This window comes from Prunus mume, linkage group LG3 (genome assembly GCF_029339155.1).
Source record: "Prunus mume cultivar Tortuosa linkage group LG3, ASM2933915v1, whole genome shotgun sequence".
NCBI classification, from domain to species: Eukaryota; Viridiplantae; Streptophyta; class Magnoliopsida; order Rosales; family Rosaceae; genus Prunus; species Prunus mume.
The window spans coordinates 10,337,727-10,352,803 of record NC_142700.1 but is presented as its reverse complement, the minus strand read 5'-3'; the positions used below and the strand labels follow the sequence as shown (position 1 = coordinate 10,352,803).

At 35.8% G+C, this 15,077-nt stretch overlaps 1 protein-coding gene across 1 annotated transcript; it reads left to right on the top strand.

Annotated features, from left to right (window-relative positions):
* Positions 1–6,398: 6,398 nt before the first annotated feature.
* Positions 6,399–14,562, top strand: LOC148918692 (salutaridinol 7-O-acetyltransferase-like). The gene is made up of 3 exons (XM_089048682.1): positions 6,399–6,616; positions 13,101–13,703; positions 14,090–14,562. Exons 1-3 carry the CDS (start codon positions 6,399–6,401, stop codon positions 14,109–14,111), a joined length of 843 nt encoding a protein of 280 aa, XP_088904808.1. The 3' UTR covers positions 14,112–14,562.
* The last annotated feature ends 515 nt before the right edge of the window (positions 14,563–15,077 follow it).

Here is a 15,077-nt window from a genome sequence, read left to right as displayed (position 1 = left end):
GGGTGGTTATTTTAAACTTTTATTACCCAAACTGCAATTTTTTTGAGTTTTAGGGGGAAGAAAATATATCAATGACTTCATAGGAGTTGACGTTGCATTTTTTTGATTTATTTTAAATTTATTTTGAATATTTTGAATTAAAAATAATAAAATATTCTTATATCAACAACAAACCACGTCGGGGTTAAGTAATTAACGGCGTTGTAAATAACAATAAACAACTCACTTGTAAAAAGGACGTCGTTTAAAAGAGAAACCATGGCGGATGTTTCACCATCCGACGTAAACTCTATATTCCACGACTCAATCACTGTCGTTAAAAAGTAATAACCTAAACCCTAAACTCTAAATTATATAATAAACGACTTACTTGTTCAAAGGACGTCGTTTAAAAGCGAAACCATGGCGAAATTTTCACTAAAACGACGTCCCATGGACGTACAAACGGTATATCACGACTTAAACAAAAAAGGTGTCACCGTGTAATTTAATTACCACGTCATATCTGTCGTCTAAAAATATCCTTTTACATCGGTTTTTGACATAATTATGTCGTTGGAAAGTTATTACACGTTGGTTACGCAATTTGTTTTTTCTTTTAAATTATGAAAACCTCAACAAATTTTCAGGGAAAAAAAGGATGTATATTATAGACAAAATTTGTACATATAAAAATATCATTTGTTCCAAAAATCCTCTACTCCATATGAAGGCAAACAAGATCTGCCCATTCATTTCGGACTTCATCAATGGCTGCTTGGGGGTATGGCGCTTGCTCTTTTCCCTTGGCAAACTGCAGCCCATAAACAATGATTATTAAGCTTTACAAAATAAAAAGAAATTCAGTCACAGACGGCGCTATTTTTCATAACCGACGTAATATATCGATTCAACGACGGTAATTTTAAAGGACCGTCGTTGATAATACAAAAAACCACATAAAATGTTTCTGAAAATTTTCTTCCTACCTTTTTCTCAAACTCGAAGGAAGGATCCATGATGATGTCCCTCATGAAGCGCATCACATAATACCCGCATTCGACACTGCTTGGTTGCTTTGGTGTGCCTGGCGAGTTTTCCAAATTGGTGCTTTACGGCCTAGTCTGCCTATGTGGGAATTATAAATTTTTAAAGCACTGTTCATGATGTTTTTGCCCTCCTCATCAACCACACGTACGATTTCTAGGCAGAGGATCCAGAAAATAGACGGTTTCCCTCTTTGCTCTTACAATCAGCAAGACCCAATGACGGCTGCACAAAATTAACATAAAAAACGACGGTTAATATAAAAAGTCAGCACAAGAAAACAAACGACGGTTATTTATAAAAACCGACGTATTATACTGAGTTTCACACGACGAAATAACGTAGCAATCGACGTCATTATAAATTTCTCACGACGGTAATTAACTACCGACGTGGTTAATTGTTTCAAACGACTTAATAAATAAAGAACCAACGTGGTTAGATGTTTCAAATGATACAAAATTAGTTAAACAGTTTTATACGCAGTCAGTCAGTGAAAATCATACAAACAAAATCCTTTTAAGGAGACTAACCCTGGATTGTAAGGCATCATGAAAATCTGTTCACCATCATCTTCAAGACGATGGCTACAATTCGTGATCGTGAGTTAGTGACCCAGCGTTGGCGAATTTGAGCAGGTCGATAAAGCCAACCATGCTGCACATATTTGCTTCTCTCAAACGATCATATAAGCACCTAAATATATAAAACAAAGATATATAAAAAAAGTCAGCACAAAAAACACACGATGGTTATTTATAAACAAACGACGTATTATACAATTTCACACGACGAACTGAAATAGAAACAGACGTTATAACTAATTTATAACGACGGTAAAAAAAAGAACGACGTGGTTAGTGGTTTCAAACGACGCAATAAATAAACCACCGACGTTTTATGATATAATGTTTTTTTTTTCTCAAACACAAATTTGAGTGTGAGTTAAATATTTGATAAGGACAAACCTCATATATACTGCAACCGCAGTAGCCTCAATTTCTTCCATGCCTGCAAACTGTGTAATATCTTCATGCAAGACGAAGGTACTGCGATCTGCACCAAACACCTCCTCAATGTTGAAGGTCATGATCTTCTCCTGAGGCTTTAGTGTCGTTTCCACATAACGACAAAGGGATTGTAAGGAAGATGGCACCTCCACATTTGAATAATCAACTACTTCATTACCCTGTTTAAAGAAATAAAGCAAAATAAAATGAAATGGTAATTCAATAAAAACGATTGTTTAAATAAAACAACGTCGTCTGATAATAATTTAAACGACAGTAATAAAAAACCGTCGTGTTGAATAATTTATTACGTCATAGGAAACGAATTCCGACGTCTAATTTGAAAACAAACGACGGTTTAAAGAAAAATATCGACGTCTGAAATTTGAAAAACAAATAAAAAAGGCAAAGTTATGAGAATATACCTCTTCGTCATGCTTTTCTTCATCTTGTTTTTCTTCTTTCTTCTCTTCATCATTTTTGTCTTCCTTTTTGTCTTCATCTTTTTTCTTTTTTTTCTTCCTTCTTCTCTTCATCTTTTTTTTCTCCCTTCTTCTCTTCATCTTTTTTTTCTTCTTTCTTCTCTTCATCTTGATTTTCTAAAGCCCCAGATTTCTGTTTGAAGTAATAAAGAAATATATATATATATATAAGACAGATTGTACAGAAAGTAAAAAAATTAAATCAAAACGTCGTGGTAAGGCATAACATAAGATGGTATGTAAGAATTATGGACGTCTTAAAATTATTAAACGATGGTAAATAATAAACGTCGTGGGATTTGTCTATTACATCGGTAAGGACTAAAACCGTCGTCTAAAAACCACAAAGTACGACGTCTAATGGCGTGTAAAACAAGTAAACTAAATACGACGTGGTATTGAAATACAAACGACGGTTTATTTATAAAATCGTCGTGGTATGATTTTAAAACGACGGTTTTCTTCATAATAACGACGTCTAATAGTTTTTAAAAAAACAGAGAATTCAAAGTTCAGATATGTTACCGTTTCTTCCTGCTGTTCCCCATTTTTGGCAGTATCATCCTCTAAATGTAGGGATCTCACATCAGCCCCAGAGCAGCTTGCTTTGTCATACATTGGATTTTTGGGACTTTGCTCTAGACCTTGGTTTTGATAGGGGCTAGTTTTCGGTTTAAGCATGCTTGGATCAAAATTGGGGATGAGTTGGGAAAGGTGACTCAGTAAATGTTCCCTCTTAGCCTCTACCAATTGCTTGGTTCTAGCCTCCATCCTTGAAGTCTCTTCCCTTGATCTAGCTTCCATCTTCTTAGTCTCTTCTTGAAGGACAATTCTTACACTTTCCTTCAATTGATCGGCAAACTTTACCCTCTGTTGTCTAGGTAAATTGAAGTATTGCCTAGGGGAAATCCCAGCACCTAACCCTCTTACTCCCCCTGGATGCTCGGGACCCAAAGCCAAAGTCAACACATCATTACTGCCAGATACACTAAGATTGCCTTCAGCCACTTGTTTTTGCAATTCATCCTAAAACAAAGACATATAAAAAAGTCAGCACAAAAAAACATACGACGGTTATTTATAAACAAACGACGTATTATATAATTTCAAACGACGCAATAACATAGAAATCGACGTTATAATATATTTATAACGACGTTACTTAAATAACGACGTGGTTAGTTGTTTCAAACGACGCAATAAATAAACCACCAACGTCTTATGCTATAATTACAGAAAACATAGCAGTGATTCCAATTTAGACCTTTAACGACATTTTTTAAAATATTTCGACATAGTAATATCATTCACACGACGCAAAAATTAACCACCGACGTCTTATGCTATACTTACAGAAAACAAAGTTGTGATTCCAGATTTAGATCTTTCACGACGTTTTTTAAAACATTTCGACGTAGTAATATCATTCACACGACGGAAAAATATAACATACGACGTAATAAGAATTATACACAGTTTAATAAAAATTTAAAACAGAGTGTGTAGGCTTACAATTAATTTTGCTTTCTCTGCCACCTTTGGATCCGGGATGTTACCATGTTTGTCCTGTCTAGCTTTCTTCCATAAGGTAGATCGATCAATTTCTACCCCAGCATGGTTTCCTCCAATTGATCCTCCAAACCAGCATATCCTTTTCGAGACAATCGATGATTGTACTCAAGTTTCTCCCTAATCTGTGAATGTTGAGAATGCACAGACTCAAATTCTTTGGATAACCTTGAAGCTACAAAGGCATCCCATTATGCTTTCTCTATGAATTTATATATTTCAGGGGGTTGGCTTAATTTCTTCCTCTCCTTGATGTATGGAATGATATAATGCATCGTTAGTGTAGACTTGAAATCCTTCCATTTCTTAGCAGCAGAAGATAACACCGAGGTCTTGCCCCCTTGACCTACTACAAAAGCCATGTCAACGGCTTCCCAAATCTGCTCCTTTATATCCTTGGGGATTTCAGCCCATTTCTTGTCTGCAAGTGGGACTCTGGAGCGTGCCAACACACCAATGTAGGACTGCATCTCAGTATGTGCAGGGCCACATCCTTTCCCCCTTTTATTGTACTCAACAACTGGCTTGAGTTTTTGCAATTTCCTCTTCACAACACAAGGCATTGTGCTCATACCTCGACCTGACTTTGAATCCTCAAAAATTGTTGTCGTGCTGGTTGGTTCTGTCTCAGCAGATGAAACAAACTTCATCTTCTTCAAGGGCTTGTCTTGAGGAGTTACCATTCCAAGCTCCTTACCTCCATTTTTTTTGGAGCCAGAGTCCTTACTTTGGTCTTGAGAAACCATGGTTATATAAAAGCAAACCTGCAAGTGAAAATATTTCAGGAAAAAATTAAGAACACAAACAACGGTTATTTATAAAACACGACGTATGATAAGATTTTACACGACGCAATAACATAACATCAGACGTAATAAATGTTTAAAACGAGAGTACTTAAACAACGACGAAACAATATTAAAGAAAACGTAATAAGAACTTATTACGGCGATATTTACACGACGTCGTGATATTTAAATTCACACGACGTGAATATTAATATAACGTCGTGGTATGGACATTCACACGATGTAAATAATAAGATACCGTCGTCTGTATAAGAATCCAAAAACCTTTTTCTTTCTCTGTGAATGTTTGATTGCAGGTTTAATTTCTCTTAAACATGGTTTTTGTTTTTCCTAATTTGATAAAATACAAAGAAAAAGAAAGAAAGGTTTGGCATCTTATATAGACGACGGTATCTTAGTACAAAGTCGTGGTATTAACATTCACACGGCGTCAATAATAAGATACCGTCGTCTATATAAGATACCAAACCCTACTTTCTTTGTCTTTGTATTTTATCAAATTAGGAAAAACGAAAACCATGGTTCAGAGAAATCAAACATGCAATTAAACAAGCAAATAAAAAATCGACTATCATTTTAAAAACAACTTAGATCAATTTTAAGACGACGCTAGGACGACTGACGAACCGTCGTGGTCTACATATTTAACCACGTAAATAAGAAGCTACCGTCGTCTTATTTAGTTGAAGTAGTTGTGTTCAAAGTTGGAAACTTTCCCTCTTTGTCTGTGTATTTTATCAAACTTGGAAAGAATAAAAATGATTTTGGCCAGAAAAAAGGTAAAAAGATTTTCAAAACAAAAACCGTATGAGCATGCAAAATAGCAACAAAAATAGTGAGAAATGAAAGCTTACCTTTTGCGTTCAATGAAAGTTTCTCTCGGAGTTTGGTGTTTAAGTTCAGAGACAACGACGAAGACGAGAGGAAGACAATGAGATACTCGACGATTGCTCGACAAGGAAAAAAGACGAAAAGTTTTCTCTGGGAGATTGAAATTTTTCCTCGGGTTTGGAAACAGTGCATGTGTAAGTCAGGTAGACGAAAAGTTGTATATATATACAAACCGTTTCATAATAATAAGACGGCGGTTTACATAGAACGACGACGTATAAATAAATAAACTACGACGATGATTTGAACTTAGGATGTCGTAAATAAATACGACAGTAATGTTGTAGGTACCGTCGTAGTAAACTCCTAAATAAAAGTCGATAAATCAATATCTCGCGTCATGGTAGAAGTATTTAACACGACGTTTTTTTGTAATTTACCGATGTTGATTTTTATAATATACGTCATTTTTTTTAATATACCGACGTGGAATTTATAAATAAACGGCGGTTTGTGTGTCAGGACCGCCGTGGGTTTTAAAAATTTATTATATAAATTTGTCGCTTTCTTTCAGTTTCAGTTTTCATTTAGGTTTCCAAGTTCTTCCTCTCTCACAGACACTCTCTCTCACATCTCAAACACAATAATTCGGATGTCTTTCTCAAAGAGAAATGGAGCTTACTCTCCAACAAATCTATGTCCACAAGAGGAAGCTTGTCAAGCCTGATAGGAGACTTAGTGCTTCTGAATACTCCTTGCTTTCCACCAAAAGAGATGTAAGCCTGGCCTCCACTGTCGAAGGAAAGTTCGCTTCTCGAAACTCAAGATTAGATGTGCTCCTCTGCTCGATTTTCTTGGCTAAGAAGATCCGTCAGATTTGTGATAGCCTGTTCCTTTATTCGTAGAGCTTCTGAAGAAGAAGATGGGTTTTCAAGAATGCAATAAAGAATAGAAATGGCTTCAGATGGCCTCTAAAGCCTAAGCAATCGAATCAGATGGCTTCAGCTGTCAATGCTTTGAACTATCCAAGTCCTGCAGAAAGAGAACGGTTAAAGAAATTGAAACAACGACGGTTTTCTGTTCTACCGTCGTCTTTTTTAAATTAAGACGACGCAATATTTTTTTCTCGACGTGAATTCGTTTTTAAAACGTCGTTATGTGTAATATAACCGACGTGGATTTTTTTATAATTATAAATAGAATTTTTTTCCCTTGTTCTTTCAGTTTATTTTTCAAAAACAGTGCCTTATAAATAGAGTTTTTTTTCCCGAGAAAATTAATGTTCTAGAATTTGTAAAGTTTCTTTTTTGGGTGACTGATTTAAATCAAATACGAATATAAAAACAACGACTGTTTTTTGTTATACCGTCGTCTTTTTTTAACTAAGACGACGCAATATTTTTTTCGCGACGTGGGTTCGTTTTTAAAACGTCGTTATGTGTAATATAACCGACGTGGATTTTATTTTTATAATTATAAATAGAATTTTTTTTCCCTTGTTCTTTCAGTTTATTTTTCAAAAACAGTGCGTTATAAATAGAGTTTTTTTTCCCGAGGAAATTAATGTACTAGAAGTTGTAAAGTTTTTTTTTTGGGTGATTGATTTGAATTAAATACGAATATAAAAACAAAGACTGTTTTTTGTTATACCGTCGTCTTTTTTTGTCGTCTTAAGTAAGACTAAGATGACGTAATGTATTTGTTCCCCGACGTGGATTTTTTTTGTTAAACGTCGGTAGGTGTAATATAACCGACGTGGATTTGGTTTTTTAATTATAAATACACGGGTTCTTTCAGTTTTAGTATTCAATTAGGGTTTCAACTTCTTCTTGCCCCTTTCTCTGTCTCACCTCATCTCTTAGGAGGCAATTGTATCTGATTCACAAACATACACACATCACCAATTTTCAAAAAATTGTCTCTCTGATTGCAAATATGTGGCTGCCGTGGTGAAGTTTTAAGAGGCAATTGTTTGGATGTTGATGTGTGTGTGCGTTTGTGTAGATACACAAACGCACACACATCATCAACTTCCAAAAAATTGTCTCTCTGATTGCAAATCTGTGGCTGCCGTCGTCAAATTTCGAAGCAATTTTTTGGATGTTAAGGTGTATGTGCGTTTGTGTATCTCAAAGACACAAATACACATACATCATTAACCTCTAAAATATTGTCTTTCTGGTAAGATTATGATGAGGAACAGAGTTCCATCTTGTAAGATTTCCTAACCCTTGTGATCTCAGAAAAATCAGATGATGTCGGCGGTTTTCTATATAAACCGTCGTGGTTATTTCAATTCTTGTCATTAAGTAGATCTACCGACGTAGGATAACAAAATCCAAGAAATAAATTGTTAAAAAAAATTCTTATTCAGACGACGGTTTAAATATAATGTATGACGTATAAAGCGAATAAATACGACGTTAAATTGTATAATACGTCGTTAAATGAAAACCCCAACGTGGTGAGATTTAAAGATATCGTCGTAGAAATACGAGAAAGACGTCGTTATATTTATCTTTGCCGTAGTTGTACATTAATTTAATACGGCGGTATTTTGTATGTTACCGCCGTGGATTTATTTGTAATTATACGGCGCCTTATACGAAAACTTGGTCGTGTTAATTTCTGGGTAAAAACGGCGGCTTTTTTGAAATCGTCGTTTTTACTTTCTACATCGGTCGGTTCATAACTTCCGCCGTTATTTGTTGGCTATGATTTTACTACTTCGAAATCCTATTTCAATAAGACGTCGGTTTTTTAATTAGGTACGTCGTGGTTTAGGAACAGCCAATTGGATCTCCATTTTTTAGTTGTCTAAGGTGTTATTACACGGCGGTTTTATAAAACCGTCGTCTTTTAAAAAACAACGACGGTTTTCACTTAGACCGTCGTTTTTTTCTGGTCGTCTTTTTCACTTTTTGTAGTAGTGACACAGGATCGAAAAAACTCTGATATAGGCATCCCAATTTAGATTGCAAACTTTGGTATAGGCTTAAGTAAACTCTACATCCTTGTAGATCTAAGTCAATGTCTTGTTTTTTTTACTTCAATTTATTTTTTTATTACTCCATTTACTTAAGTTTACAATGTAAATAAGGAAGCACTCCCAATTTGGATTCAATTAAAAATACTAGAAAAATCAAATTCCCAACAAATCAAAATATGAAAATCCAGTTTTAGTATAAGATACGGTTTATACCAATATTGAAACCTCAATAAGTCAATGTATATTTTATACTAAAATCTTATAAAACCGTGTTTAATTATTTAAGATGTAAGAAATATAAATCACCAAAAATAACATTGAATTTTTTTTTATATTTCTATATACTTAGTCAAATTTTGAGAGAACAATTTTTCATATATAACAAAAAGATTTAAAAGACTTTGAAGTTATATCAAGTTCAATCTCACTTAGAAGATTTAAAATACAAAAATATTTATTGATAATTTTTCTCACTTATTAAGTTTTATTATCACAAATTTCAATCTCACTATATTCTCATTCTTTGGTGTTGGTGCTCTCATTTATTGGTGGTGTGCTAGTGCTCTCATTCCTTGGTGGTGTTCTCATTCCCTCACAAGTAATAAGTTAATTTTTTTTCACTACTGTCTAAAAATTCGTGACAAAAAGATATAAAAAAACTCAACAAAAAAAGATATAAAAAACTTAGAAAAAAAATATAAAAAAATCTCAGCCTGGCTAGGCCCTTGGGTGACTCGAACTATCCCATTTGAAACCTTGGCCCGCCCTGGCTTGCCCCCAATGACAAACCCTACTTTTACACACTTCCCAAATGCAATTGTCACAAATTGGACTCCAAGGATTGAACTTTAAAAGAATCACTTTGCAAAACCCGCAAAACACACTTTCTGTCCAAACTGTCTGTAATAAAACGACCACAACTCTCTCCACACACGTCCGAATCACGAACTGCAAAATTTTACATAAAGCTAACATATTTATATTTCCAACAGTATAAGGTTTAGCATCTGGTTCACTCTGAGAAAGTACAGTATATTCCGTCATGTTGGTTGATCTGCACATGACATTCTTGTGAAACATCTTCAATCCTCAAACTGTTTCTTTTGCATATTGTTTCATCTTTACTCTTCAAACCTAATAAAAACAGAAAACTAAATGAAAATGAACTAACTTTACTCAAGAACATAGCAAGAATCTAAGAAAAAGATAGTAAAAATGTATGAAATAATGGTTATATCAATATCATCTATGAATCGAACACAATTTTTTGTTTCCTTATTTGGTTGGCACAAATGGGATGGGGGCTTATTTCGACCATTGTGAATATCATTAAAAATTGAAAGTTATTGACAAAAATGTAATTTTCTCAAAGAAAACAAATTTGTCATGACCAAGCACCAAATTTTATAATATACACATTTGTCACCTAAAGATACACTAGAGCTTGCAAATAAAAGAACATTCAGGATGCCCTTGCATTTGATGTTTCAAGTCGGGGTCAGGCTTCACGTCCCCCCGCGGTAACACCATTCTATCTTCATTTCAATCCTAAGCCTTCGAGGCTCTGTTACACCAATCTGTCTATAATGATTGTAACATGTGTTACAGAAACGATGGAACATGTGTTATAGAAACAATGGAACATGTACTGAGCGAATCCGTCCGCAAGCATTTCAAGCCCACCTAACACATTCATAAACCAGTAAATAACAATTCAATATCTAGCAACTCTTGTACTATACTATGAGGTATGAGCCACCAGTCAAAACTACAAGTCTCGTCTTCATAAAATCCCACCCAACTAAACTAATCACTCACAGAATAGGCCAAATTGTAGCAATGGTCTGGACTAAGACCCTTACTTTTCATTCCTCGCATTGTTTTGTTGTTACCGTGGTACTTTAATTAGATCTCATGTTGTATCATTGGTCTTTCCGTCAATTTAGTTAAATTTTCTGTCAAAATTAAGGGCAAATTGGGAAATTCATAATCTCTCTCTCTCTCTCTCTCTCTCTCTCTCTCTCTCTCTCCTCTGCGCTCTCCCACTTTCCCGATGATTTCTTCTTCCCCCAACCCCAGCACCCACAAACCCAGAACCCTGTACCCTAGCTCCGAACCCCAGCACCCATGAACCCAGAACCCCAGCCCCATCCTCCACCCCAGATCTGATCAGAGAAGCAGAGGCATCTTTTCTTTTGCTTCTGGATTTGTGAAGAGAAATTGGTTCAATCTTTGAAGGAGGCTGAAATCATGGTTCATAATGACATTCTTCCCAAATTAATAGTCTGCCATTGAACAAATTGCAAAAGCCTTATCATTGAACAAATAAAAGTCCCAAGAATGGAAAACCATCAAAAGAAATTTCTCTCTCCTGCAACCCCCCACTTTCTTGTTTACTTTGGATTTGCCAGCTTCTTGGTCAGGTGTATTGATATGCTAAGAGAAGTTGGTCACTTAATATAGCTATGTGTTTATGTATTGGCAGCACTGTAGCTATGGGTTTGTGTTGAGGTAGTTAATCATTTCTCTCTCTTTCTCTCTCTCGCTTCTAGGTTGGGGTTTTAATTCAGGGTTGAGTTCATTTCAAAGAAATTTGGGTAAGAAATCTGGGTGAGAAATCGCTGGGGAAGAAATTGGGGCTGAGAGAGAGAGAGAGAGAGAGATTTAATTTAATTTTATAATTTTTTGTGTGAAAAGACATTTTTGCCCATGCCAAGTATGACTTGTCATTGCCATGTCATTATTTTTAATGGAAAAGTTGACAGAAATGACGAAAAAGACACTTTCTGAAACTGGATGCTTAATTAAAGTACCATAATAACAACAAAATAATACAAGGGACAAAAAGTAAAGTTGGGGCTTAGTCCATGGACCGTTGCTACAATTTGGCCCATAGAATATATATATATTAATTAAATCCCTACTAATCTATGTTGTTTTCCAAATGCAGTAGGCCACAGACTTGGAGTTGGTATATAAATAGAGGTCTTTGCAATGAAACTCTCAAGTGTGAAACAAAAGATGGCTTCAGAAATCAAAGTTGAAGTCATTCGCAAAGAAACAATTAAGCCATCTTCTCCGACTCCTCACCACCTTAGAACTTCCAGTCTCTCTGTTTTTGATCAGTTACTGTTAGTACGAAAATTGTATTGTCATTTCCTAGACTTTAGCATAGGTTGGGAGTTAGTGTGTGAATATCGTTTACTAGACGTTTTGGCGCAACACATTCAATCCCAAGTTTCTGAAGCATGACTTGACCGGTATGAAAAACTGATTTCAGGTAAATCATGACATAATCATGCATTCATTATAAGATTTCTAATTGGAGTTATTTTCACTCAAAGTATTTTTATCTCAATCTTATTTTTAATAGGATTAGATTTTATCTCTTGAGATTACTTTCCTAGTTGGACTCTATTTTGATTTAAGTTTTATCTTTTCCCGTTATGACTTGCACGTTGCTCATCTCCTACTTGATTGGTCAAATTAGTTTGTTTTAGGAGATATTGTTTCTCGCACAAAGATTGGTTGTTTGGCATTATCATTTAGAGTCCACACTAGATCAAATATGATATTCATGATTGATACTATTTGTAGTCTCATGTTTGGCGTCCTTATAGGTAGTTGATATTGAATCAAAGTTATCATTCTTAATTGCATGGTAGTGTGTCTTGGTTTTGACGTGATTGACTTGAGTCCATATTGGATCAAGCTTGACAATCACATTGGAATAGAATTGTTGGACTATTGGGTTTCTCTCTTACTAGAGAGAACCTGCTTTGAATAAATTGGGGGTCTTTATTTTCACACACACAGCTTTTGAGATATTTGTTTTGAGCATATAGAATTCTAAGAAAAGCTGCTGTACGTATATTTAAGATAAATCATCAAGTGTTCAATGTTTACTTGGTGATTTATCAAACACTTTAATCATTCATATTGCATTCATATGCATGTCGGTGACTCATACGGTTGAGGGCACCAAGACCGTGGTGGCGGTTTTCCTCCGGTGAGCTTGAAGCAATCGTGGCCAGTATTGCGTTCAACATAAGGAGTATCGAAGATCATCCCGTGACAGAAGTTGAGTTACGAAGAAGTCGGTAAACATTATCTAGAATGTGTCTAGGATAAGTGTGTGAGTACTTCTTGTAATCATCGTTCTATAGTGGATTTGTATTGGACTGAGGAGTCCCGTGGATTTTCCCCAGAGGTGGGGTTTTACCACGTAAAATAATTCTCTGCGTGTTCTTTTATTTTATGCCCAGCACGTTACAGGATTGATAAGCCATATCAATCCTGCTACCGAAGTTTATTTTTATTTATTTGATTAGAATCTTAAATTGGCCTATTCACCCTCCTCGAGGCATTTTGAGTCATCCTGCAGGTATTTTCAGTTACAACCTGAAACGTATATCCCATTACTTCTCTTCTACCCCAACAATATTAGTGATGATGTGGTCAACAACATTGATCACAATTCCTTTTTTGCTGAAAGATCTAAGCTTCTCAAAACATCATTATCTGAAGCTCTCAACCAATTCTACCCCTTTGCGGGGGAGTTCGAATATAATGTTTCAATCAGCTGCAATGACCATGGGGCTAGATTTATTGAATCCCGAGTCAACTGTCCCATACTGAAGGTTTTGGACAAACCCGATTTCGGAATCCTGGAACAGTTGATTCCAATTGCAATAAAATCCGAACACGTTGAAGCAGGGCATCTTCTACTAGTCCAGGTCAACTTGTTTGAATGCGGTGGATTGACAATTGGGGTCAGCATTTCACATAAGGTCGCCGATGCCTCTATGCTCAGCACATTCATCAAAAGCTGGGCTATAATTGCCCTTGGCTCAGCCAATACTGCTAGTGATCAAGTTCTGCTTCCTGCTGAATTTGGTGTTGCAGCTACTCTATTCCCACCACAAGATGTCTTCAATTCACCCCAACCGACCATGGAGTTGATTAAAGACAACTGTATAACCAAGAGGTTTGTGATTGATATTTTGTGAAAGCTCTCAAATAGGACTTCTACTGTAGTATTGTTCTCAAATGTATCCATTATATGGAAATCATCTTGATATGGTGTCGATATTATTGATATATGTCCCATTATTTCAATAGAATATAGCCCACATAGTCTTGATATGGCATAAGCGTCAATATTCTGGTTGATATTTTCGATTTGCTTCAGTAGTAGTTCTAGTTTAGAGCTTCTCCCAATATATTTAGACAGCACTCATGTGAGGGGAAGTGCTGTTGTCGTGGTTATTACTAAAGTGAACGCCATTGCTCATAATTGAGCATCCATGGAGTCTTGAATCTGAAATTTCTTATGTCGGTAAGGCTGTTAATTTCTAGCAATTATGATGTCAGATATGGGATGCCTACAACGTGAAGGCCCAGACTTTTAAAACTGCCATAGAAGCTGCTTGCCTACTTCTCAGAATCGATGACATTGTGAGTGGGATCAAGAAGAAGCAGCCTCCTGGTGCCAAAGCTCCTTCGAAGCCTCAAGTTGAGACAGAAGGTGATGCAGATAATGAGCAAATAATTCCCGAGTGATTATCTAGAGCACACGGTTTCCTCAGTTTGAATGAAGTTTTGGTTTAAAGAAAGAAAAAAAGGAGCATTATAAGTTTGATGAGGATATTTTGTAGGTTTATAATGTCACCTTAACTTGGTAGTGTGTGTTTTGTCTCTCTTCTTTCTTTCTCAATCCGCGAGGGGTGGGAAAGAAGATAAGTCTTCTTATTGGAGAATGCTAATGTTAGTTTGCCATGTCATCGGTGTATCGAACACAATTTATTTGTTGAACTTCTGGGATTGGCACATGGCCCTTATTTCAACTATTCTAAATGATAGTTAACAGTCGAAACTTGGTTATTGACAAAAATGTAATTTTCTCGAAGTAAGAAAACAAAAAGTTTTTCATGACCAAGCATCAATTTTAATAAGCCATTGTCGCACCTAAAGCACACAACATACCGCACCGTACACAAACTTGTGGAGGATAGAATTGATATTGACCATCAACTTTATCAACTTAGGGAGAGTAAGAATTGATCTTGGCCGTTCATCAAGAGAGGAGAGCTTCACTGACGGTGGGCAGAACAACTTCATGCATACAGCAAACATAAGGCACGTGTCAAGTTTAACTATACACTTGTCACTCCCATTTTAAGCCAATCTGCCACGTATTGATTCAAACCAGAGTTTATAAATGAAACGAAAGCAGATCAAAAACCCTGGACACAGGGCTAGCTGATGCAAGTGAAAATGGCAAACAGCAAAGATGACATAATGTATGGGACTTCATAAGCGAGGCTGAACGAGGATGAAGCTGTGAGGGTTGCATACAAGC